The 23,338-nt window shown below is 44.6% G+C and overlaps 1 protein-coding gene across 3 annotated transcripts in view; it reads right to left on the bottom strand.

Annotated features, from left to right (window-relative positions):
* Positions 1–21,259, bottom strand: part of TDRD7 (tudor domain containing 7) — a 345,168-nt gene extending 323,909 nt beyond the window's left edge. For all 3 annotated transcript variants that reach the window (XM_029603524.1, XM_029603532.1, XM_029603540.1), the window contains exons 1-2: positions 21,003–21,259; positions 2,989–3,208 (exon numbers count right to left, since the gene is read on the bottom strand). In XM_029603524.1, coding sequence (XP_029459384.1) covers positions 2,989–3,208; positions 21,003–21,244 — 462 coding nt within the window. In that variant the 5' untranslated portion in view covers positions 21,245–21,259. The remainder of the gene's footprint in view (positions 1–2,988; positions 3,209–21,002) is intronic.
* Positions 21,260–23,338: the final 2,079 nt, after the last annotated feature.

The following is a 23,338-nucleotide window of genomic DNA, read 5'->3' as shown; positions in this document are numbered from 1 at the left end:
AAGAGCTGCAAATAGTACTGCCTGCAAGCTATAGAATGCTCCCACTAAAACAGGAGCAGAGGCTATAGGAAAGCTCTCCAAATAATTCCCTCAGAAAATTCAAATTTTTTTTTTTTTTAATTAGACTTGATCCATCCAAAAGAAAGGAAAACTGAGGAAAATTGAGAAAATTCCTAAAATAGCTTTCTAGTCATCTCAGTGGGGAACGAAAGCCACCACTGTCATCTGCTGGAGTCAAGAGAATACTGAGGATTAGTAGAGGGTGCACTACCTTATAAGGAAGATAACCCACTTTCTGGACTGATCCTGGTATGTACAGGAAATCAGACATCTTCACAAAATTTATGAAGGAAAGGACCTCTGGAGGAGAATGCTTTCTGCTTTCAGAAGGAGAAGGTGGTGAAGGCAGGTCATCGGTGTCTGGTGAAGATCATGTGTCCAGGTATCGTAGGGATCGGCATCTGCCCCTCTAGGAGCCCTAGGGGGACGGGACGGTGGAATCCCTGAAGGTCCTGGTGTAGGCATCGAAGGCACCAGTGCAGGCATAGATGAATGGATCGGTGGCGGAGGCATCTGTAGGACTCCCGATGGAGGGATGCGGAACGGTGTTTTTCCTCCCGATGACAAGGTAAGTGAGAGGGCACTGGAGCCAGTGACCCGGGATCCATCGGTGGAAAAGCAGTGATGAGCACTTCCATTTTTGAAAGCAGCGGTGCCAACGCTGCCGGAATCAGGTCAGTGGTCAGTTCCATGATCGGTACCGGTGTTGGTGCCGGAGGAACTTGGAGTCGATGCATTGCCTTGTCAATGGCCTCCTGAACCAGCCGGTCCAGTTCTCCTCAGAAACCTGGAACAAGCAGCCCCGGCTCCGGAACAGAAGGAGGCAGAGGCATAGCCGGAGGGACCACCGTTAAAGGCGGAGTCGCGGCTTCCAATCCCCTTTCGGGTGAGGGTTGCCTCGGTGACCCAGTCGCCGAAAAGGTCTGTGCCTTTTCTGGACAGGGTTTCTTCGATGGCAGCTCAGACTATGGCGAGGTCGATGATTTCGCTCCCTCGATGGTCTGAGGCTTCCGATGTCTATGTCGCTCTCTACGATCCCCTCGATCCTGAGGGGGAGTAGAGGGAGTTGAAGGCCGAGAAGTCGTCAATGCTGGCGCGAAGTTGACGGTGCCGGTTCTGACATCGATGCAATAGACTGCATCGGGGGGGTTTGAGCACGGAAGAGAAGTTCTATCTTCTCCATTCTGGCCTTGCGACCCTTGGGTGTCATTAGGGCACATTTGGTGCAGGTCAGGACATCGTGCTCACATCCGAGACACATTACACAGACTTAATGAGGGTCTGTAACAGACATGGTGCGAATGCAGTCTGGGCACCGATGGAACCCCGACACCATGCCCACGAAAAACTCGAGCCGTGGTACGGTCGACGGCAAGTAGACCGCGAGGGCCTAACTCAACGGGAATCAACCGAAAAAGGGTAAAATCTTACCGGAGTACCATGGAGTCAAAAATTCAAAGGAGGGACCACTGTGGGGTATGAAACTTTTTAATAATTCTGTGAGGAAAATTCCTGTCAGGAACATAAGAACATGCCATACTGGGTCAGACCAAGGGTCCATCAAGCCCAGCATCCTGTTTCCAACAGTGGCCAATCAAAGCCATAAGAACCTGGCAAGCACCCAAAAACTAAGTCTATTCCATGTTACCATTGCTAGTAATAGCAGTGGTTATTATCTAAGTCAACTTAATTAATAGCAGGTAATGGACTTCTTCTCAAAGAACTTATTCAATCCTTTTTTAAACACAGCTATACTAACTGCACTAACCACATCTTCTGGCAACAAATTCAAGAGTTTAATTATGCATTAAGTGAAAAAAAGAACTTTCTCCGATTAGTTTTAAATGTGCCACATGCTAATTTCATGGACTGCCCCCTAGTCTATTATCCAAAAGAGTAAAAAACCGATTCACATCTACCCATTCTAGACCTCTCATGATTTTAAACATCTCTATCATATCCCCCCTCAGCTGTCTCTTCTCTAAGCTGAAAAGTCCTAACCTCTTTAGTCTTACCTCATAGGGGAGCTGTTCCATTCCCTTTATCATTTTGGTCGCCCTTCTCTGTACCTTCTCCATCGCAATTATCTTTTTTGAGATGCGGCGACCAGAATTGTACACAGTATTCAAGGTGCGGTCTCACCATGGAGAGATACAGAGGCATTATGACATTTTCCATTTTATTCTCTGTGGAGCTCCTTAACTGCTTAGCCACTGCTGCGTGGAAAAAAAAGACGACTGAAGGGGGACCCCTGCTGGCTGCAGGGTTAGTGCCATGCTAGGCATGCCCAGTAGGGGCCAGTCAAAGTACTAGAAACTTTGACAAAAAAGTGTTCTGTGATTGGGCTCCATCCTGTGATGTCACCCATATGTGAGGACTACCATCCTGCTTGTCCTGTGAGAATGCGTTGTGTATTTTAGATCTAGAATTTTAGCCCAACAGCTAATTTATTTATTTTTCCGTGCTTTATCTTTTTAATTATTTTAGCTGTCTCTTGATTTTATTGTATTATTGTATTTCCTTGTTAATTAATTGTAAACCGTTGTGAAGGCCTTGCCGATGTGACTGTATAGAAAAACAATAAACCTTAAACCTTTACCCTTTAGTACTTCAGGTGGTGCATAAAAAGTAGTATACTTGTAAAACTGTAACAGTATATATCCTGTTTGATGATCTGTCTTGTGTTGATCTTTGTCTTGGCCTGTTGAGATTAAGTCTACACCCAACAAAATTTTCTGCATTATACATTGTAGATTTTATATAAGATATAGATATCTCTCTATCTATATAGATATATATATCTTATTACATAAAATCTGCAGACCAGGGACACACTTAACAGAATATAAAATTTTAATAGCAGTTATGAAAAAAGTGTAAAGACATGTATACTGCGGTAGGATTACTATGATTTTACAATAATCTTACCTCGCCACTTCTGTTGGCTTCTACCCTGACAACCATAGGAATACTTCGCAGGTATGACTCTAAGGTAGGATATCCCAGCTGCTTGAATGGTATCCAATCTCCCGTCAAGCTTTTGTACTCTCCTTGCACCCGAGATAAGACAACCCCATTTTTATTTGACTGCAGCACTGCTCGCAGCATCTTTGCTATCAGCTCCTTCTCTGTTTCCTGCATCTTTATTCTGTAAGCAACAAAGAAGTGTAGAAAATATATACTCAAAAATACAAATTTAGAGACTGATATATCAAGTTGTGCATTAAAATTGAGCACTGAAATGCAATTTATTGCATGTGATTAAAAAAAAAGCCAACTCCTCCCAATTCAGTAAGCAAATGGTATACTAATCCAGTGATTACCAACTTTTTTTGCGTCGTGGTACACCTGGCACAGGGTTCATTTCATCATGGCACACCATCATAACATCTACTCTTCCCTGTCACCCCATCTCTGACATCACCTTTTCCTTTCCCCCGACATCACTTTCTCTTCCCTTCTTTCTCCCCCACACCCTGGCATCACCAACACCTTCCCTCTCCCTCCACCCATGTGGCATCACAACCACCTCCTCTTCCCTCTCCTTTTTGGCATCATCACCTTCTGACATCACCTTGTTTCCTTCCCTCTCCCCAACTCTTCTTCCACCCACTGGTATTATTACCTGCTTTTTCTTCTCTCCCTTCACCCTCTGGCAACATCACCTACTTTTCCCTCTCCCCTACCATACTTACCACCCTCCCTCTCCCCTAACTCCTGGCATCACCACCACATTCTCTTCTCTCTCCCTGGCATGATCACCTTCCCTTTTCTCTCCCTCCCTCTCCCCTGCCATACTTACCACCCTCCCTCTCCCCTAATTCCTAGCATCACCACCACATTCTCTTCTCTCTCCCTGGCATGATCACCTTCTTCCCTTCTCTCTCCCTCCCTCCCTGGCATCTCATCCCTCTACCTCCTGGAATCATCCCCACTTTCTCTTCCCCTCCACTTATCTGGCACCATCATCTTAATCTTCCCTCTCCTTCTACCTCTCTGGTATATCACCACCTTCTTTGTCCAGCCACCCAATCCCTCTGATCATCATCCCTCTTTCCTACTCCCCTGCCAGCATTACTTTCCCTCCCCCTCCCTGGCATCACCTTCCCTCTCCCCCACACCCTGTGGCACATTGATCTTCCCCTCCCATCATGCCCCTTGGCACATTTAGCTGTTTCTCTCCCCCCCCCCCCCCCAAGCCAGCACAAGTTGGCAGCACTTACCTACTGCTGCTGCTTCCTCCTCTGCCAGCTTGCCTCTGCAAAAGTAACAGATCAAGGCCAGTGTGTCATGCAAGACAGCTAGCAGCGAGGGAAGAAGCAGATAGGTCATGCTCTGACACCCTCTGCTGGCAGGACATCCTGAAGGCTAGAAAAGAAAAACTGAAGGCTGCCGGCGCCTCCTCTTCATATACCCAGCTCTTCTTGCAGCACACCTGCAGATCCTTCACGGCACACCAATGTGCCACAGCATACCAGTTGGGACACTGGCACAAAAACCAAAGTGAAAATGTGTATTCAGCCTAATGCACAGAAAAGGCACAAATCATGTTTTATGCACATAAACACATGATTTGCATAAACAAGCACAAATTAGGCATGGACAATAACTGTGAAGATGACAAAGGGCTTAAAGAGATCAAGACTTATGCAGCTGTCTCCATTGGGTTCCAGCATCTAGCCCTCACAGAGCACTTCATGTTAAATTTTTTCTGGCTTGAACTTCTGGCTATACTGGTGCCTAGCACAGTAGCTCTGGATCCAATAGGTCTTGTAAGAAATCAGTTACTTCCCAAGTAGGCAGAAGCACATGATGCTCTCCCTGGGGACCACGGTGCAATTATCGCTACAGCCATCATTCTTCGGTGAGCATTTATCACCTAGTTTCCCCTCAGAACCATGTCCACAGTCAGTCCCATTAACACAACTTCTCAGACAGCAAGCAGACTGATGGTAGTATTGAAACACTTTTAGGACAAGGGCTTCCAGATCACAAATCTCTTCATCAGTTATTCTTGCAGTCACTTGTTGCGACCGGTCTTCGACGCCTTTGCCCTGCCTACCTCACTTCTTGTGGCTCCTCCCGCTCACCTCGGACTACTGGCTGCTGCGGCGTCTGTTTGCCGTCCTCTCCGGCGTCCCCGGACCAGCTTTGGTGCTGCCTCCCGTCATTCTCCTCCAAGGTACCTTAGGGGCGCGCGCACGCCACCCTCATCTTTATTTCTACGTTGGCGCGAACCTCAGGGGCGTCCCCCTGATGTGACGTCACGCTGCCCAGATATTTAAGCCTACAGTATTTGCTAGCTCATCGAGTTAGCAAAGATAACTACGGATGGGATTCGCTCTCCGTACCGAAGCTGCTCTACCACTCCAGCGCTATCTGGAACTCTTACAACCTTTGGGGTTGCTAACAAGGTGCTCTTCGGGGGCCTCTTCTGCTTCTTTCAGGTGCTATCAGGAAACCGGTACTCGCTCCTCGAGGGCCCATTATCCCTGAGTCGCTGCCTGCATCTTCAAGCCTTTCTACTTGGAAGACTTCACTAACAGTTTCCATCTGTGAATATAACTACCATCTATTACACAGTACTGCTTCACTGGAACCAGGTACTCGCTCCTCGAGGGCCTGCCCTCTGTTCCGCTGCCAGACCTCTCGTCTAGTGGAATCTGTTACTGCTGTGTGACTACATTACAACTGAGTCTCCCTGCTCTAAGGGATCAGGTACTCGCTCATCGAGGGCCTGCTCTCCCCGTCTCGGAGCTTCTCCTAATTCTACCTGGGACTCAATGCTTCTCATTGTGTACTCATAACTCTCAGTCTCTTTCCACTACAGCACAGCCTAGCAGAGGATTCGCTGTTCCAGCGTTCTGTGGGAGACCTGCCCAGCCGGGCTCAACATCCACTACTCACTACTGCCACCTCTGGTGGTTTCCAAACCTGTTTAATAAAAGATTCAAATTTGTGTGTCCAGAGTCTAGCCTGACACTGTGGTCCCTCACAGATCTGCCCCCCATGGGCATGGTCAGCTGCCACAGTGTCCAAGGATCCACCCAAACATCAATAACCATAACATCACTATCTCGATCGCAGACCTAAGCTTTCCAGACACACCTTGTGGAGTCCTTGCAACCAAATCTGGCACGGGGTGACAGACTTCAGCCAGCCCTTCCCAATTCTTATTGCTGGAGTTCATGCAGTCTCAAAGGAAATGCCATTTCCAGCACTGAAGACTTTTGTGCACGCAACTATTTACTCATTAAAATTTAATGAGTCTCACTAAAAGTTCTAAGTTTATGCACAGCAAACATACAAAAAGAATCTAACTTGTGCAAGAAAAACAAGTTTGTTAACCACAGCAATCAAAATATAACAAAGCTAACAACAAAAATCATAAAAAGCTCAAGTAAGGTGAAATTTAATCTTGCCTGATAATTTCTTTTCCTTGAGGCCTGCTTGACCAGTCCTTACTTTAGAGATTTCCCACCTGCACAGCTGCAAGAGACAAGAGCATACAGCACCTTTTTCTCCCAGTGACATTATGTTCAGGTATAAGGGAGGTGTGAAAGCAAGAAAGGGACAACAAAATAAAATGAACAAAGAAAAAAAAAATATCAAGGCTACCCCAATCCTCTTCAAGTGGTTCCACAACAAAAAAGTAGAAACTACTGTGATTTGTGTGAACTGCTTTCTTTTACAGTATTTTTTTTTTTTTTGAGAGACAGGGATGGAGTCTGCCCCTTGTCTCCCACTTATGGATTAAACAATGAAAGGTATTGTTAAAAAAAATCTGTATTAGATCACAACTGCATCTTCTTCCTGTATAGGTATTTGGACTGGTTTAGCCAAAAAGGAAAGGAAATTAAGATCAAATTTCACCTTCCTTATCTTCCCCTCCCACATACCACCATGCAGTACAAAGTCTATCCAACCCTCAGAAGGGGTTCATTACCTTCAGGTAGCTCAATATCACTAAAAATCCAATAAGTTCATTTTCACCTCTCTCCCCCACACCCTACCAACATTAAAGGCCAGCAGTGACCGTGCCAGATTAGGTCGAACAGACATCACTTTGGGCAAAAAGGCATGAACCTGTCTGACTGTGCAATCCACTGTCAAAGTCAAGTATGGATCTCTACAGAAGAGAGCCTGAATCTGATATTCACCTAGCCGAAAAGATGGCTACTAGAAAGGCTGCCTCGATGGACAGATCTTTAAGGATGCCAGGCTCAAAAGGTGGCCCTGCCTGGGCCCGAAGTGCCGTGTTGAGGTCCCATTGTGGAACTACTGGTCTAAAGAGTGGCCTGTTTTCCTCTTTGCTTCCTCAAAGGGACAGAACATCTGATGTCTGGGTGTGTAGCTATGCACAAGCTCTTAAATGGCCCCCAAAGACAGACTACTGGCAACTGCCTATAGCCATACTTCCCTCATACCTGGATGTGATGTCACAGTGGAGAACAAGGTGTGGCACTCTGTTCCCCAGCAGCTGTGGAGAAGGGAAATCCCTTAAGTAAGGACTGGTCTAGCAAAAGACAAGGAAAGAAGTATGCTTTAAATTATATTCAAGACAAAAGTCAGAAGGAAGGGAGATCCATAAAAATGGGGTGCACATGAAAGCCCAAGCTCTGGGACGAATCCATTTGTGATGTTTCAAAAAGAAAAAGCATAAACAAGGATCACTTATATCTCAAGCCACAGGCTAGAACACAAGGCCACAGTCTTACCTGTAAGTATCTCTGACCCATACCATGCAGAGCTCTAAACATCAGACATTATGACCTTAAATCTAGCCTTGAAGGTAAGAGGGCCTGAGTAAATTAAAAAGTTTTATTGTGATTCTCTGTCCAATTTAGCTTTAAACTTATGCAGTTTAGAGATCAGATCAGGCCAAAGACATATGATTTTGCAAGCAGGCACTAACCATTTTTAGATTATAAGGAGAATAAAGGATATTTAACAGTTGCTCAAGGCTGTATTGGCAGAATTTTTGGCTCCATGGACGAGATAAAAAGACTACAAGTCAAGGTTTCCTAATTAGACACAAGCATGATCCTCTCCATCAGTAATAAGATGTGCTGTGCTTGTAGGTAACTGTAGATAACTATAATTAGAACTTAAGCTATATTGACCTGTTGACCAATAATGATCTAAGACATGTATTGCTAGAATAAAATGCAGAAGACAGACTGTGCTTGGTCAAGCTAAAATATTTTGCTAAATCATGCTCTTTGTATGTAGAAAATATATATGACTTACTGTATGTAATGAATTTTAGAACACCCACTAAGAGCCTGTTCGAAGTATGGCCATCTCCATGTGATATCGTAATATTACATGCAAAATAAATTTGACAGCATTGTACTGGATCAGATTTATCCTTGTCTATTTTAAATTGTGGAAAGAATATCAAGCATATACATAAATCTTCATAGGACCAATGAATATTGGCCAAGACATATGAAATAAAATCCCTGAATCCAGAATCAGAAATCAAGCAGGCTATGGCATTTTGGACCTGCTGCAAACACAAAAGACTACAGACAGGTCGATATAGTACAGTGCGCTCCGGCGGAGCACACTGTTAACCCGCGATTGGACACACGTTTTGGACGTGCTAACTTTACCCCTTCAAGTAAGGGGTAATAGCACATCCAACCCCCCCCCCCCCCCCCCGAACCTAATAGCGCCCGCAACATGCAAATGCATGCTGATGGCCCTATTAGGTATTCCCGCGCGATTCAGAAAGCAAAATGTGCAGCCAAGCCGCACATTTTGCTTTCAGAAATTAGCGCCTACCCAAAGGTAGGCGCTAATTTCTACCGGCACCGGGAAAGTGCACAGAAAAGCAGCTTTTCTGTGTACCCTCCGACTTAATATCATGGCAAAAGTTAAAGTAAAAAAACAAAAAACATTTTGAAATAGGCCCGCGGCTTGAAAACCGGACGCTCAATTTTGCCAGTGTAGGGTTTCTGAACCCGTGGCTGTCAGCGGGCTCGAGAACAGACGCCGGCAAAATTGAGGGTCGGCTGTCAAACTCGCTGACAGCCACCACTCCTGTCCGAAAAGAGGCGCTAGGGACGCGCTAGTGTCCCTAGCGCCTCTTTTTACCGCCGGCCCTAATTTAAATACATTTACTGTATCGCGCACACAGGAGAGTGGCCTGTGCGCTCGCTCGCAATTTTACTGTATCGGCCCGAGAGTGATTAAATGGCAAAGAACTGCAATAATCCAGCTTTGATAAAAACCACTGACTGAACAAAACTGATTGAGAACTTGTAAGAAATACTTACATAGTGATCACACCAAGCATTCCTGGACATCACAATGTATTATTTAAAATTCAGTTTGGGATTTAAAAAGATTCCCAAATTTCTTACAAATGGTTTTGCTGGCAAAGGAGCCACTTCCAAAGAAGGGTTAACATTTAACAAATAAGGAATAGGAATCCCAAGCTGGAAAACATCTGTCTTCTGAATATTAAAGAGTGCCTGTGCTAGTGGTCCTACACAATTATCTTAATATAAATCTGTATGTACGTGGCGTGTTAAAATTGAGAAAAAATTGACCTAGAAACCTTGTTATATTATCCTGTACTTGTACTTCAGGTTTCGGGATTGCACAGTTGGGCTTATTCTGTTGTGATTTATACTGTCTCAACCATGCCATGCGACACGTTCTGATGGCTGCAGCCGAAGTGCGAGCTGATGTTTCAAAAGCCTCATAAATTGTCCTGAGTAGATGACGCAAACCCTCTTCCATATCGAGGAATGGTTGGGGCAAGGAACCCCGAGCCAAAGAAGAAAGGCATGTGGGTTTTGAGGCTTGTAGGCATTCATAGATGTATTGTGTAATACAGAATTGATGATGTTGAATTTGAGGACAACATCGTGGAGTGGTAGGTCTTTTGTCTGAAATCATCTAGGATTGTTGTCCTTACCTGGGGGCATGGAGAACAGGCGGGATTTCTTCACTTTCTGCAGAGCTGACTCAACTACTATAGACGTGTGTGATAATCGAACCATGGAATATACTGTTGAGTTCCTCATATGAAATTTTAAATCCATTTTGAAGGCAGATAGGTTAGAGAAGGGAGACTCACGTCTTACGCAGCACTGTGTCTAGAACTGAGTATGGTGGAAGCATTGTTGGTTCAGGAGGGATGTCGAAAATTTTTAAGATCCCCAGTACCTCTGAATCTAAGGTTCGGGACCTTTCCTGTCTTCACCTTCAGTAGGGTGCCCACCTTCTCGATGAATTTTGCGTATGAAAGGTCCCGGAGGTCCTTCTGGTGGCTCCGACGGCATGCCCTTGGAGGATCCCAGGGAAGAAGGTGGAGAAATAGGCAAGTTCGAGCTTTGTGACTCTGGAGAAGCTGGGGATGTTGAATCAATTAGGCCCTCGGGCTTGAGCCGGCGGAGCAGCAGGAGGCTGGAGGCACCATCCCTGAGACCTTTGATTCCAGATCATTAAAAGAAAGTGGATAGGACCTCAGATATGGAGCATGGCTTGAGGGGCGACGCTTCTGGTTTTGGGAGGCTGGAGACTAAGTGGTCTGGGTCATAGAGGCAGTGCTGCTCTCAAGATGCCCTCCTTTTGCCCACCTTGATTAGATGGAAAGCATGAGCCTTTTTATCAGAGGCTGCTGCAGTTGAGGTGACAGGCTCTTCCTTCAAGAAACTGAGGACATCTTTGAATAGACTGTACCCAAGCCCCCCGATGAGCTTCTAGATGGGGAAGAACTGAGGGGGCTCGGAATATCAGTAGCCCCTGTGCTGCGGGGCTCCGTTGTAGGGCTCGCCAATTTTCCAGATGGTGAATGCGTCAAATCTCTGCGTGAATACGCAGGGTCTCTGGAAGGCGTCGAATGAGTCGAGCGGTTTAAGCGATGCGTCATATAAGAACATAACATAAGAACATAAGAAATTGCCATGCTGGGACAGACCAAGGGTCCATCAAGCCCAGCATCCTGTTTCCAACAGAGGCCAAAAACCAGGCCACAAGAACCTGGCAATTACCCAAACACTAAGAAGAACCCATGCTACTGATGCAATTAATAGCAGTGGCTATTCCCTAAGTATAATTGATTAATAGCCATTAATGGACTTCTCCTCCAAGAACTTAACCAAACCTTTTTTGAACCCAGCTACACTAACGGCACTAACTACCTTCTCTGGCAACAAATTCCAGAGCTTTATTGTGCGTTGAGTGAAAAAGAATTTTCTCCGATTAGTCTTAAATGTGTTACTTGCTAACTTCATGGAATGCCCCCTAGTCCTTCTATTATTCGAAAGTGTAAATAACCGAGTCACATCTACTCGTTCAAGACCTCTATCATATCCCCCCTCAGCCGTTTCTTCTCCAAGCTGAACAGCCCTAACCTCTTCAGCCTTTCCTCATAGGGGAGCTGTTCCATCCCCTTTATCATTTTGGTTGCCCTTCTCTGTACCTTCTCCATCGCAACTATATCTTTTTTGAGATGCGGCGACCAGAATTGTACACAGTATTCAAGGTGCGGTCTCACCATGGAGCGATACAGAGGCATTATGACATTTTCCGTTCTATTAACCATTCCCTTCCTAATAATTCCTAACATTCTATTTGCTTTTTTGACTGCTGCAGCACACTGAGCCGACGATTTTAAAGTATTATCCACTATGATGCCGACCACTATGGCGCTGACCATTTAGAGTGCTTCGGGCGCTTCAAATGCGCCGTGCGCTTCCAGCGCATTTGGGGTATGTCTAGCATTTGCGTCAGCATCAACCCGCACTGGATACTTTCTCTTTGGCCTGGGAGGACTTGTCCCAACCTCCCTCTTTCGACGCAAGTCCGCTTCAGCTGATCTTTTTTGCCACGTCTCACGACGCCAATGTAGTGGGCGCTTCAGGAGGGCTAAGTAAAATCAGAGCGGCACTCTGAGATTTGCCATGACGCCCCAGGGAGGACGTCTGCTTTGATTTTGATTTTTGCCTGACCTTGCCCAGTCCGGGTGAAAAGTGGGTGGAACAATCCGGCATTAGGGCATAAGAGCCCAATTCGGCCCGGAGGTGTGCAATTTTTTCACCTTGCTGTCTTTGAGCCCGGGGGGGGGGGGGGGGGGGGGGGGGGGGGGGGGGGAGGACGGGGGGACATTTGACCACAGTCCCAACAAGAGGACTGGTCGTGGTCCGGCCCCAGACATAGGTAACAATAGTTATGTCGGTCTATGAGGAGAAACTCCACGTGCCGATGGCACACAGGAAAAAAAAAAAACAGACTGAGAAGGAGGGGTTCTGATTTGCACGGGAAGGGAACACAGAAGCTGCAGCGTTAACTGAATTTTCCTGACAGAGCTCCACCTAGAGATCACAGGTGACGTCTCCCATACAGCATGGCTAGTTCAGCCTATCGACGGGAAAAATATATTTAAAGAAATAAAACTTAGCTAAGTTATTTATTGTAATAGTTAGCCAGCATGGTGACATCAATTCCAAATCCATAAGACCAAAGAAAAGGAAAAACGTGAAGTCTTTGGATTGCTGTTGGGGGGGGGGGGGGGAAGGGTGGGAGGACACTATGGAAGTGAAGGAGGGAATAGCACCAATAGTGCTTATGGGTGGCTAAAAGCAAAAACTGTCATTGAAACCTATGTTTCTAAGAATACATTCTCATTCTCTATTTTATATGCAGATTGCATACTTCACTAGCTTGAACATGGAAGAGTACTGCACATTCCAAGCTGTCAAGGCTGGGAAAAACTTGGGTGTCAAATCATCTAAAATTTGTGGGCTTGGTCTCTAGGCTCAAGAAAGGGAGTTGCAACAGCAGCTGCTAACAGGCAGCACTAAAGTTAAACAAAGAACATGAAAACATAGCTGCCTCCAACCCATCTCCATCCAAACTACTTTGACACATTAAAGCTGTACCATGGACCTACAAAACCAGGAAAATGCAAAGCATTGCCTACTAGGTCCCCACAGATCAGGAGGACATCCTAAAGATCTCATGTACAGATATGACCTGCTTCCAGATACAAAATGTTTGCAGACCCTCTTGTAGAAGTAGTTCAATACCATCCCATCTGAGAAAAATGGGTTTGAGATCAAAAACATACCACTTTTTTAAATTTAAAAAAAAAAAAAAAAAAAGTAATGCTTTTCACAAAAAAAAACAAAAAACCCACTAAACTAAAGCTTCTGGAATAAGTGCTAAAAGAAAGAAAACAAAGTTTAAATGACAAATTTGCCTGTCCTTCACAAAATCTAGGAAATATAGAGAGAAGAACAAAGTCCAAAGAGACAAGGAGTCATGGATAAAAACAGTAGTCTGAAGAAATGCTTGTGGCAAAAGGAACAGAAGACTGCTTGTTCTTATCGCTCTAAAATGTTACCTAATGATGTTTAAATACCGCTTTGACTTGTATGTAACCACAGAAGGAATACTTCATCATATTAATAGAAAGGTTGACAACTATGTGCACTAGTAATCAATTTTTCGCTTTATTTCATCCATGTTTCCAGATCTTGATCATTTCTGTGGGTCATCACACTAGATTGCTCCATTTTACTTTGTCCTTCCCCATCGGAGCTTTGATATATAATCAGCAAATCTTTTAACTTTTGACAATATTTCTTTGAAGGAAAATAGCCCTTCATCTGCAATCACATTCACTACAATGCTAATGTTCTGAATCCTCAGCAACTACATATAAGCTGCAGGAAGTGGATATTCAGCATATTTACAAATATCAAGTACTTGAAATACAAGTAAACAAACCAAGCTAAAATATTCAAAGCACACTAAAAAATTTGGAAACAGTTGCCTTTACGCAAAATGTTAAAAATCTTAGAGTCACAATAGACAACCATCTTAACTTTAAAAAACACATTAACAACACTATAAAAGATGGTTATTTTAAATTGCATACCCTAAAAAAATTAAAACCCCTTCTATACCAATGTGATTTCCGCACCGTACTGCAATCCCTTATTTTTGCAAACGTCGACTACTGTAACGCCCTCCTCCTAGGCCTACCCAAGTCCACCATCCTGCCATTACAAATGTTGCAAAATGCAGCAGCACACATACTCACCAACACACTTAAGTCTGAACATATCACACCCATTCTCAAAGATCTGCACTGGCTGCCCATTGCGCAAAGGATCATGTACAAAACACTATCTTTGATACATAAGATCCTACACACTGAAGATATGACCTGGCTCAACAATGACCCGCGTTTCCACAAGCACTCCAGACCCCCTAGAACTCAGCATGCTGCCACGCTATACACAACCTCCCACAAAGCAATTCTACTCCACGCAACCAAAAAGCGTGGCATGACCATAGCTGGGCCTTCAAACTGGAACAGCATGCCACCTGATCTCCGTCAAGAAACATGCCCAAAGAAATTCAAACAAAAACTCAAAACATGGCTTTTCATACAAGCTTTTACATAAGGTAGTCGCAATCAAATATCAGCACTGCTATCCTCCTTTGATCTCACAACCCCACCTTCATGAATCTCTCATATCTGCACCCTTCCTCGCAGATATACCCCTTCCTTCCTCTCGAGTCTTCCCTTCCAGTGCTTTACATGCCATACCCCTTCGCTTCTTATAGGTTCCTCCCTAGAATTTCTCCCCTTCGACAGAGATGCATTCCTACAAGCTATTATTCATATTAGTTTAATTATACCAATCATATCGAGGTACCACTCACCTCAATACGCAGATAACAGGTTTTCAAGTTCTGGTAATTTTGTCCTTCCCTTATGCTTTCTTAATGTGCAATAATCAATGCCCTTACAGATGTCCCTAGAGATATTAGTCCATTAATTCAATTTCATCAAATAGAGATCCAAGAGAATTATACCGCTAGTTAATATAACATTGCCTTTTAATTTGGCAGATTTCTTGTATAAAGTTACCTTCTACCTTGTTAACCCCTTGCATTTATATGGATTTGTCATTACTCTATTAAGTTTAAATGTTATCTGTAAAACACTGCTGCTAATACCTATATTTATACAGCACTGTTGTGAATTATTGTTGAATGAGAACCGATGTTACTAAACGAATATCGGTATATAAAAACCACAAATAAATAAATATGAAAATAGAACCAGAGATCCTAGACTCAAAACCACAAACATTAAAAAAAAAAAAAAAGAAAATGGTTAGCAGGAAAAAAAAAGTTAGATATTGCCCCTGAATACTATAAATTATTCTAGAGGCTGCACCTTTAAAAGGCTATAAACCAGATGAGTAGGTCCACAGGGCTTGCAATCAGTGGTCTTTGTTATAAAGCATATGGAGAGATTCAAAGGTCTGTATATGTATATCCTAGAGAAGTAGCTCTCAACCTTTTCCCATCGTGACACACCTTACGGACAACACCCATGTGTGTGACACACTGCTCATTATAATCCACAGCAGAAATAATTAAAAAAAAAAAAGAGCCCAGTATTAATTTTTTGTTAAGAATGACAGAGAAAAGATAAGTATTCTTTCTGAAAAGAAATTACATAAATAGTAAACCTCCCATACCAGAACAGCACCAAAGCACTCAAACAGTAACCATTGTACCTAAGAAAAGGCAACACGGAAAATATTACACCAGGCCTTAAAACTCCAATATTCCTCCTATTAGGAAAACAGAACAAGCCAGGCTGCTATAGAGCCCTACACACAGAAACTACACGCCAGCAGAAAATCTCACCTCAGTCACATGTGCAGACCTTCACCTAACAAAGAATAAAGGGACCATAAAGCAGACAAAAATGGAACTGGAAACCGCAATAAGCCAGAGACTCTGTATGCAGTGCAACAAAGGAAAAAAAGTAACATCACCAGTTCTCATAAAAATTCAAGAAAATATAAACATCAATAGCAGTAAAATTATACTAATAAAAAGAAAAAGATTTCAAAACAGCTGATGAATGGGATATCCAATAATTAAAACTCGTATCAAAAAATTCCAGACACCAATAAAATATTTCAAAACAGCAGACAAAGATCCAATAATGAAAAACAAGGATAAAAATGCTCTGCTCTCCCAGGCACCCTGAGATTGTTGTGAATTAGGAGGGGGGGGGAGTTGATTGCAACTTTCTCCTCTTAAGTCACTCACAAGGTCTCTCTCACACAGGCTCTCACACACATATGCTCTCAATCACACAATTACACACATGCTCTGCTTCTCTTATACATGCAGGCTCTTAATCACACAAAGGATCTCAATCACACACATGCTCTCTTTCACACAAACAGGCTCTCTCTCAATCACTTACATACATGCTGTCTCACATGCATACGCTTGCTCACTCACTGAAGAACTAGCAGCAGCAGCCTCCTCCTCCTCTTCCAGCCCTCACAGCCTCAAGAAAAGGGTCCCATCGGCCATAGGGACTGACATTGCTCCGGGCCACGCTGCTCTTCTCCTTCAATCTGATGCTGCACACACTTGTACCTAGCATGGTCTCTTCTACAGGTGCACGAAGCTGCTGCACACCACTTCCACTTCTGGGCCGCAGGGGGCGGGAAGAAGAGATCATGCTGCTAGTACCACTGAGTGCTTCTTCTAGCAATCCTGCCACATTCCGCCGGGCTATCAGTATTTTAAGCCCAGGCACTGGAAGCATTCACATTTCGCTGGGGCAGGGGGAGCAACTGGGCCAGTGGGGGACTGGGAAGTGCTGTGACACACCGGCTGAGAACTGCTGCTCAACCAGTGTGTGTCAGGATACACAGTGACATAGCAAGCCTACACTTTCTATCACAGCCATATGTGTTTGTTGCTGAGAATTCACAGCAGGGAGTACCTATGTATTTTAGCTTGAAAAAGTACTCAAACAAATAACCGGGGTAAGTCTGTGCACGTACTTTTTCCAACTCATTTATCAAAATGGAGTACTCCTTTAGAAACTAGTATAAAAAGTCTATGGGTAAAAACTACCTGCAGACTTTACACTTCAATGCAGTTTAAAAGTTGCCCCAGAGAGTCTGACTTCTCAGGGTTTAGGGATTTGTCTGTATATTTCTATTTTTAATTTATAGTCCTTTAATCGGCAATAGGTAAGGGCAAGTCTGTGCTCTGCACGTGTGACAGATGTGAGATTCTGCTAACTAGCATGTAAGTTCTGGGTAAGGATCTTTAGCTGTCTTTTGTTTTTTCAAAAGAAGTGCATTGTATTCTTTAATTTCTATACCTGCTTGTAAAAAAAAAAAAAAAAAGTTATTAAATTGTATTTTTTCACAAAAGATTTCATCTTTACTTCATTAGTGTTGCACAATTTTTGACACAGGGTTGAACAGCAGACAAACTCTCATGCACCTCACTGTGAACCTCAAGAAGTTCGGACCTCTTCTGCAGTTTTATAGAGAACTAGAAGTTTCCCCTTTTAACTCACCATACAAAAAAATATATTCAAATTCTGGTATCCCTTCAGTAACCAGCACTTCAGAATCCCTTTCCTGCCAAACTCTTTGTGAAATAACATGAAAATCTGCAAACAGAGGCACTGAGAAACTATAGAGCAAACCTGCCATACCATTAGAGTACCCAGAACTCAAACAGCAGCAATCCTACCCATTAAAAAACACTGCAAGCATACAATATTTATCTTGCAACAATTTTAATATTTAGAATTTTAATTCCGCTGTGATGTGTTGTGTGCAGTATGTCATGCATATGAGCATCTATCAGGTGTGACAACAGAAAAAAGGTTGAGAACCACTGCCCTAGATCTGGAAAGGCAGGCTAGGAGAGAGAACAGTCATTTAAATACCTCCCAGTTACTTGCATTACCTTTTAATTCAAAGTTAAGTGAATCTGGAGGTACTCTGAGTTCCTAAAATAATTTATTAAATTTGTAAACTGTTACTTGATTTTAAGTTTAATTTAATTCCTATGTTTTTTAAATTAACAAAACAAATCCTATCAGCTCACTGCCCTGAACTTGTCACCTTGACAAGCTGTTTTTGAACTTAAATAGTGAACTATACAGTAAAACCTCACCCAAAGCAAAAAAAAACAAAAAACGACAAACGTATTTTGTTAAACGTCTGAATATTGCATTAAGCACTTGTTAAATTGAACAAAAAGGTTGACTATCTACCCCAGCAGTTCTCAACCAGTGTGTCACCAAGCACCGGCAGGTGTCGTGCCCATCCTGGTCTCCTGCTGCTCTTCCCTCCCTCTCCCCACCCAGTGAGACACAAAGAATTCTTCAATGAACACTGCTGCCATTCCTGCCTGTGCTATCAGCACATTCAAGCCCGGACTGGAACGGCAGCAGTATTTGTGGAAATCAGCAACAACACGGCCTTTTCTACTTTCCACCCTTGTGGCCCAGAAGAGGAATGATGAATACCAGGCATGCGGGAAGAAGAAAGGGCCATGTTACTGCTGTTACTGCAGAAATTGTGTCCCAAGGCTCCCAAAACTCCCCCTGGCCCCGTAGCGGTAAGAAGGCAGCACTCAGCTGTTTGCCTATGCTGCGATCATCGCGGCGCAGAGCAGTCAGCTGAGAATGTGGCCATGGGGATTTCCTGCCCTGAGGCTGTTTGGGAAATCCAGCAATTAGCTGCCCCAGCTCTGCGGCAGAGTCACTCCTGCTGCAGGTCCCAGCCTGTCAGGACACTTCTTTAATAGCAGCATACTGGCTGCCTTGTGTTGTAGCTGCCATGTGTGCTGGGGGTGAGTGAGACAGAGTGTGTTATTGAGACTGTGTAAGGGAGAGAAAATGTGTAAGAGCAAGAGAGAGGCCAGAGAGCACGGTCAGGGAGGTGACGGGTGTGTGTGAGAGAGCACGGTCAGGGAGGTGACGGGTGTGTGTGTGTGTGAGAGAGAGCAGTCAGGGAGGTGACTGGTGTGTGTGTGAGAGAGAGCGGTCAGGGAGGTGACGGGTGTGTGTGAGAGAGAGAGCGGTCAGGGAGGTGACGGGTGTGTGTGAGAGAAACTATTCATGGGCCCTAAGGAAGAGGAGCACACTAGGACAAAGCTTCAGCAGCCATTGCTGCTTCTGGTGTGTACTATTGGCCTACAAGGGAAAGGAGTAGGAGAGTTGCTGAAGAGGGTACATAAAGGTGACTTTTTAAGTTTATCTTTCTTGATTGCTATTTTAATTATTGGATATTATGAGATGTGTCTGCTGTTTGAAATATTTATTGGTGTTTAGTGAATTTTTAATAATTTTTAAGTTTTAAATGATTGGATGTTATATTTAACAGTTGTTTTGAAACATTCATTATGCTAGTTTTAGAATTATTTTATATTACTTGAGAAATGTATAGACAGACATGTGGAGACAAAAACTGAACTGGAAACAGCAAGAAGCCAGACTGCATGATGCTGTGCAACAATGGAAAAAACAAAAATATTAGCCTGATAGTCACTTTATTCTGTATTTGGTGAGGGTCTGTGTGACCCAGGTAAGGGTTGTCTGCAAACTTGCAGTTTGTGTAGGGATCTATAGCAACTTGGCTTGTTCTGTTTTCCTAATAGGAGGTGAATTGATGTTTAGGGCCTGGTTACATATTTGTAATATTGTCATTTCATAGGTAGGGTTGTTATTGTTGATAGAGTTCCATAATGCAGGGGTAACTTTGTATGGATTAATTTGTGTGCATTATTGCAGATCCTGGGAGTCTGTTAGGTGCTATATTTCTGTTTCCATTTCTTCAGTTTTGCACTGCATGCAGAGTTGCTTTTGGGGTTTCCATTCCAGTTTCTGTCATTTGTAATTTGTGGTTTTTCTGTACTTTGTGAAGGTCTGTTTTGCATGTGTGACAGAGTTGAGGTATTTTATAGCATGCAGGCATTTGTATCATTATTATTTGCTGTGTTTTCTCAATAAGACATGTATTGGTGGTAAATAAGTTTCTTCATAAGAGGGCTATTGCACCTGGTAGAAGAGTGTGTTTATGTTGCTGTTACTGAGGTGACACCAGAAATATCTTTTTTGCATGGTAAATTGATCAGGGAAAATCCTAGTTCTGTACCCACTGCTGGGAGGTCAGTGCAGTTCCTGAAGAAAAAGTATGTTTACATTTAGCCCTGTGACAATCATGTGGTCAATGTCACACATGTGAGAACCATCTTGTGTATTCCAACTGAGAAAAGGTTGAGAACCACTGATCTATCCTATAAGGTAAGATCTATTGACCAATCCCTCTTCTAAGAAATCATAACTAAAGAAATCCAAACACAGAAATGGAAGTCAAGAAATAAATGCTCAAACTAAAAAAAATATATATATTTTTTTCCAATTTATTGACTTTTTTCTGCACGTTCAAGTGGGCTAACCCGACAACCACTCTATTCTAGATGTTAAAGAAAATCGGGGGGGGGGGGGGGGGGGGGGAAGGAAGAGAAGGTTGCTTCAAATATGCAAGATAAAGTATAAGTGAATTAGTTTCCTAGCGATCTTTTTGCCTGTCATATAATAAAACAGTCTGCGTTCAAACATCCGAGATCGATTCAGTCGGACTCACTCGTACAGCACACACAGACAGGTTTAACACCCGGGTAGATTCCGATACGGTGGTGGCAGGAGTCACACGTCCAGTCTCTGGTTTGAGTCTAGTGTGTAGCTACTGAACTTGACAGAAATAGGCCGGGGCGGAGGCGGCCGTCGCACAAATTAAGAGATGCCCAAACACCTCCCATGACGCCCAGGCAGCACCGTCTACTACCCTCCCGTCTACTCCCGTTACAGTAAAACCGCGACAGAGAGGGAGAAAAGCGTTAGCTCCAACCACCGGGACACAACGAGAGGCGCACCCGATCAAGTCCGGGCTCCACAGTCGACAAGGAGGCGGCGGCGGGCCCCAACCCGAAAAAAAAGGGCTCAAAATCTATAATACTGGCGCTCCCCCCGATATTACATACTCCGTCTCCTAACACACGCCCTGCGTCGGGAGGGAAAGGGGACCGGCCCGGGCAGGCGAGAAGCAGAGACACTTTACCTGCGGAGCCGAAGGCGCCGCTGCCTCCGGGACTCGGTCACTATCTTAAGGCAGAATGGAAGATTTGCGAGGCGGACAAGCGATGGAGAAACTCTCAGCGCACCCGTAACCGCCGGCGACGCCCTCTCACCCACTCCGTGTGCCTCAAAGCGCAGACAAGTACCGCCGGCGCGCACGCGCAAATCCCGGGCCCCGCCCTCGCGCCGTCTCCGGCGCATGCGCAGGGTCCGTGCCCTCCGCATACCTCCCTTACAGTTTCTATTTCTCCGACTTCGCAGGCGCTGCGTTCACTTTCGGATTCCCCGGTTGCCTGCCTCGAGCCTTTGCTGAGAACTGCGCCTGCGCATTCCGCAAACTCTCTAGGGATGGAGAGGAGGGAGGGGCGCTGTGTTCTTAAGGTGCACCTGTAGTAAACTTTTTTTTTTTTCTAGACGGGGCAGGAAGAACGGGTTCCGGCTCCATCGCTCATGGTGCTAGTGAACATCAGTTTTTGTTTTCCTTCTTCTTTTTGAACAAATATTTGTCTCCTTATTTTGGTCTATTTTGTTTTAATTTATTGGAGTCTGGTATTAGTTTCCGCTATAATTGTGGTTTGTTGATGAGTTGCTTTGATCGTTGTCTTGATATTATTAATTGGTTTTAGTTGTTTGTTTTTTAAACTCATGATATACCATATGCTTAATTTTTTGTCCAGTGTGTTCTTATAAAATGGTATGCCAAGGAAGCAATGTGCGGTATTTTTTACTGTATTTTTGTTGGGCTACAGTGTGGCTACTGAGAAATTACTATTTACCTCATAATTTCCTTTTCTTTAATATATTTTATTTATTTATTTATGTTTTGAGTTTTATATACCGTCATTCGGTAAAGCTATCACAACAGTTTATATAGGCAGATGGGTTCAGGACCCATGGGTTATGTACATCTACCAGCAGATGGCAACGGAGCAAACTGAAGTCAAAGTATATATGTTCTCTTGCATGTACCATCAGCCTACCAGTTTTCTCTTCAAGAGCAACTGTGGACAGACCTGCAAAGACTTGATTAAAAACAGATAATTATTTCAATACTCTGTCAACATGAAACACTGAGCTCAGACAGGAAATACATTAACAATAGTCTAGGGCAGGGGTCGGGAACCCATGGCTCGCGAGCCAGATATGGCTCTTTTGAGGGCTGCATCTGGCTCGCAGACACGTGTCGCCATACTTCGCGGTTCCCCGCTGACCCAGCTGCTCCCCGGTCCTCCGCCGCCCGGGCTTAAAATGCTGTCAGCCCGGGCGGAACGCGGCAGGACAGCTGGAGTCAGCGGCACCGGCGTGCTCTCTTCTCCTCCCCCCCCCACCCGCGGCCCGGAAGAGGAAGTGGAGAGCATCGGGTGCCTGCGCGGGAAGAAGAGACCACACTAGCGTGGTCTCTTCTTCCGCGCAGGCACCCGATGCTCACCACTTCCTCTTCCGGGCCGCGGGGGGGAAGAGAAGAGAGCACGCCGACTGGAGTCATCCGGGTGCCTGCGCGGGAGTCATCGGGTGTCAGCCGGGTGCCAGCGCTGGAGTCATCGGGTGCCTGCGCGGGTCTTCCCGCGCAGGCACCCGATGCTCTCCACTTCCTCTTCCGGGCCGCGGGAAGAAGAGAGCACGCCGGTGCTCTCTTCTTCCCGCGGCCCGGAAGAGGAAGTGGAGAGCATCGGGTGCCTGCGCGGGAAGAAGACTGCAGCGCGGCTCGGAGGAAAATGAAAATCTTCAACCGCGGCCGATGGGACTCCGCCTTCGCCTCCGCGAGGGCTGAAAATGAAGGAGGTTAGCGTTGGGAGGTGGCTGCTGCTGCCGCGAGTTCCGGGGGGGGAGAGAGAGAGTGAATGAGCGAGCAAGCATGTGTGTTTGAGATCCTGTGTGTGTGAGTGAGAGATTGCATGTATGTGAATGATTGAGAGCCTGTATATGTGAAAGAGAGTATGTCTGTGATTGAGATCCTGCCTGTGAGAGAGAGAGCATGAATGTAAGTTTACCATTGGGAACCTGTATGTGTAAGTTTGTAATTGAAAACCTGTTTGTTTGAAAGAGTATGTGTGTATGATTGAGATCCTTTGTGTGTGAGAGAGATCATGTGTATGTATGATTAAGAGCCTGTGTGTATAAGTAAGAGAGAGATCATGTGTGTCTGTGTCTGATTGACAGCTGGTTTAGGTGATGGAGCATGTGAGTATGTGATTGAGAGCCTGTGTTTAAATGAGAGAGAGAGACCATGTGTGTCTGTGTGATTGAGAGCTGATTTAGGTGAGGGAGCATGTGAGTATGTGATTGAGAGCCTGTGTTTAAATGAGAGAGAGAGACCAT

This window comes from Rhinatrema bivittatum, chromosome 1 (assembly GCF_901001135.1).
Source record: "Rhinatrema bivittatum chromosome 1, aRhiBiv1.1, whole genome shotgun sequence".
Taxonomy (NCBI): domain Eukaryota; kingdom Metazoa; phylum Chordata; class Amphibia; order Gymnophiona; family Rhinatrematidae; genus Rhinatrema; species Rhinatrema bivittatum.
This window is presented reverse-complemented; position numbering and strand designations above follow the sequence as displayed.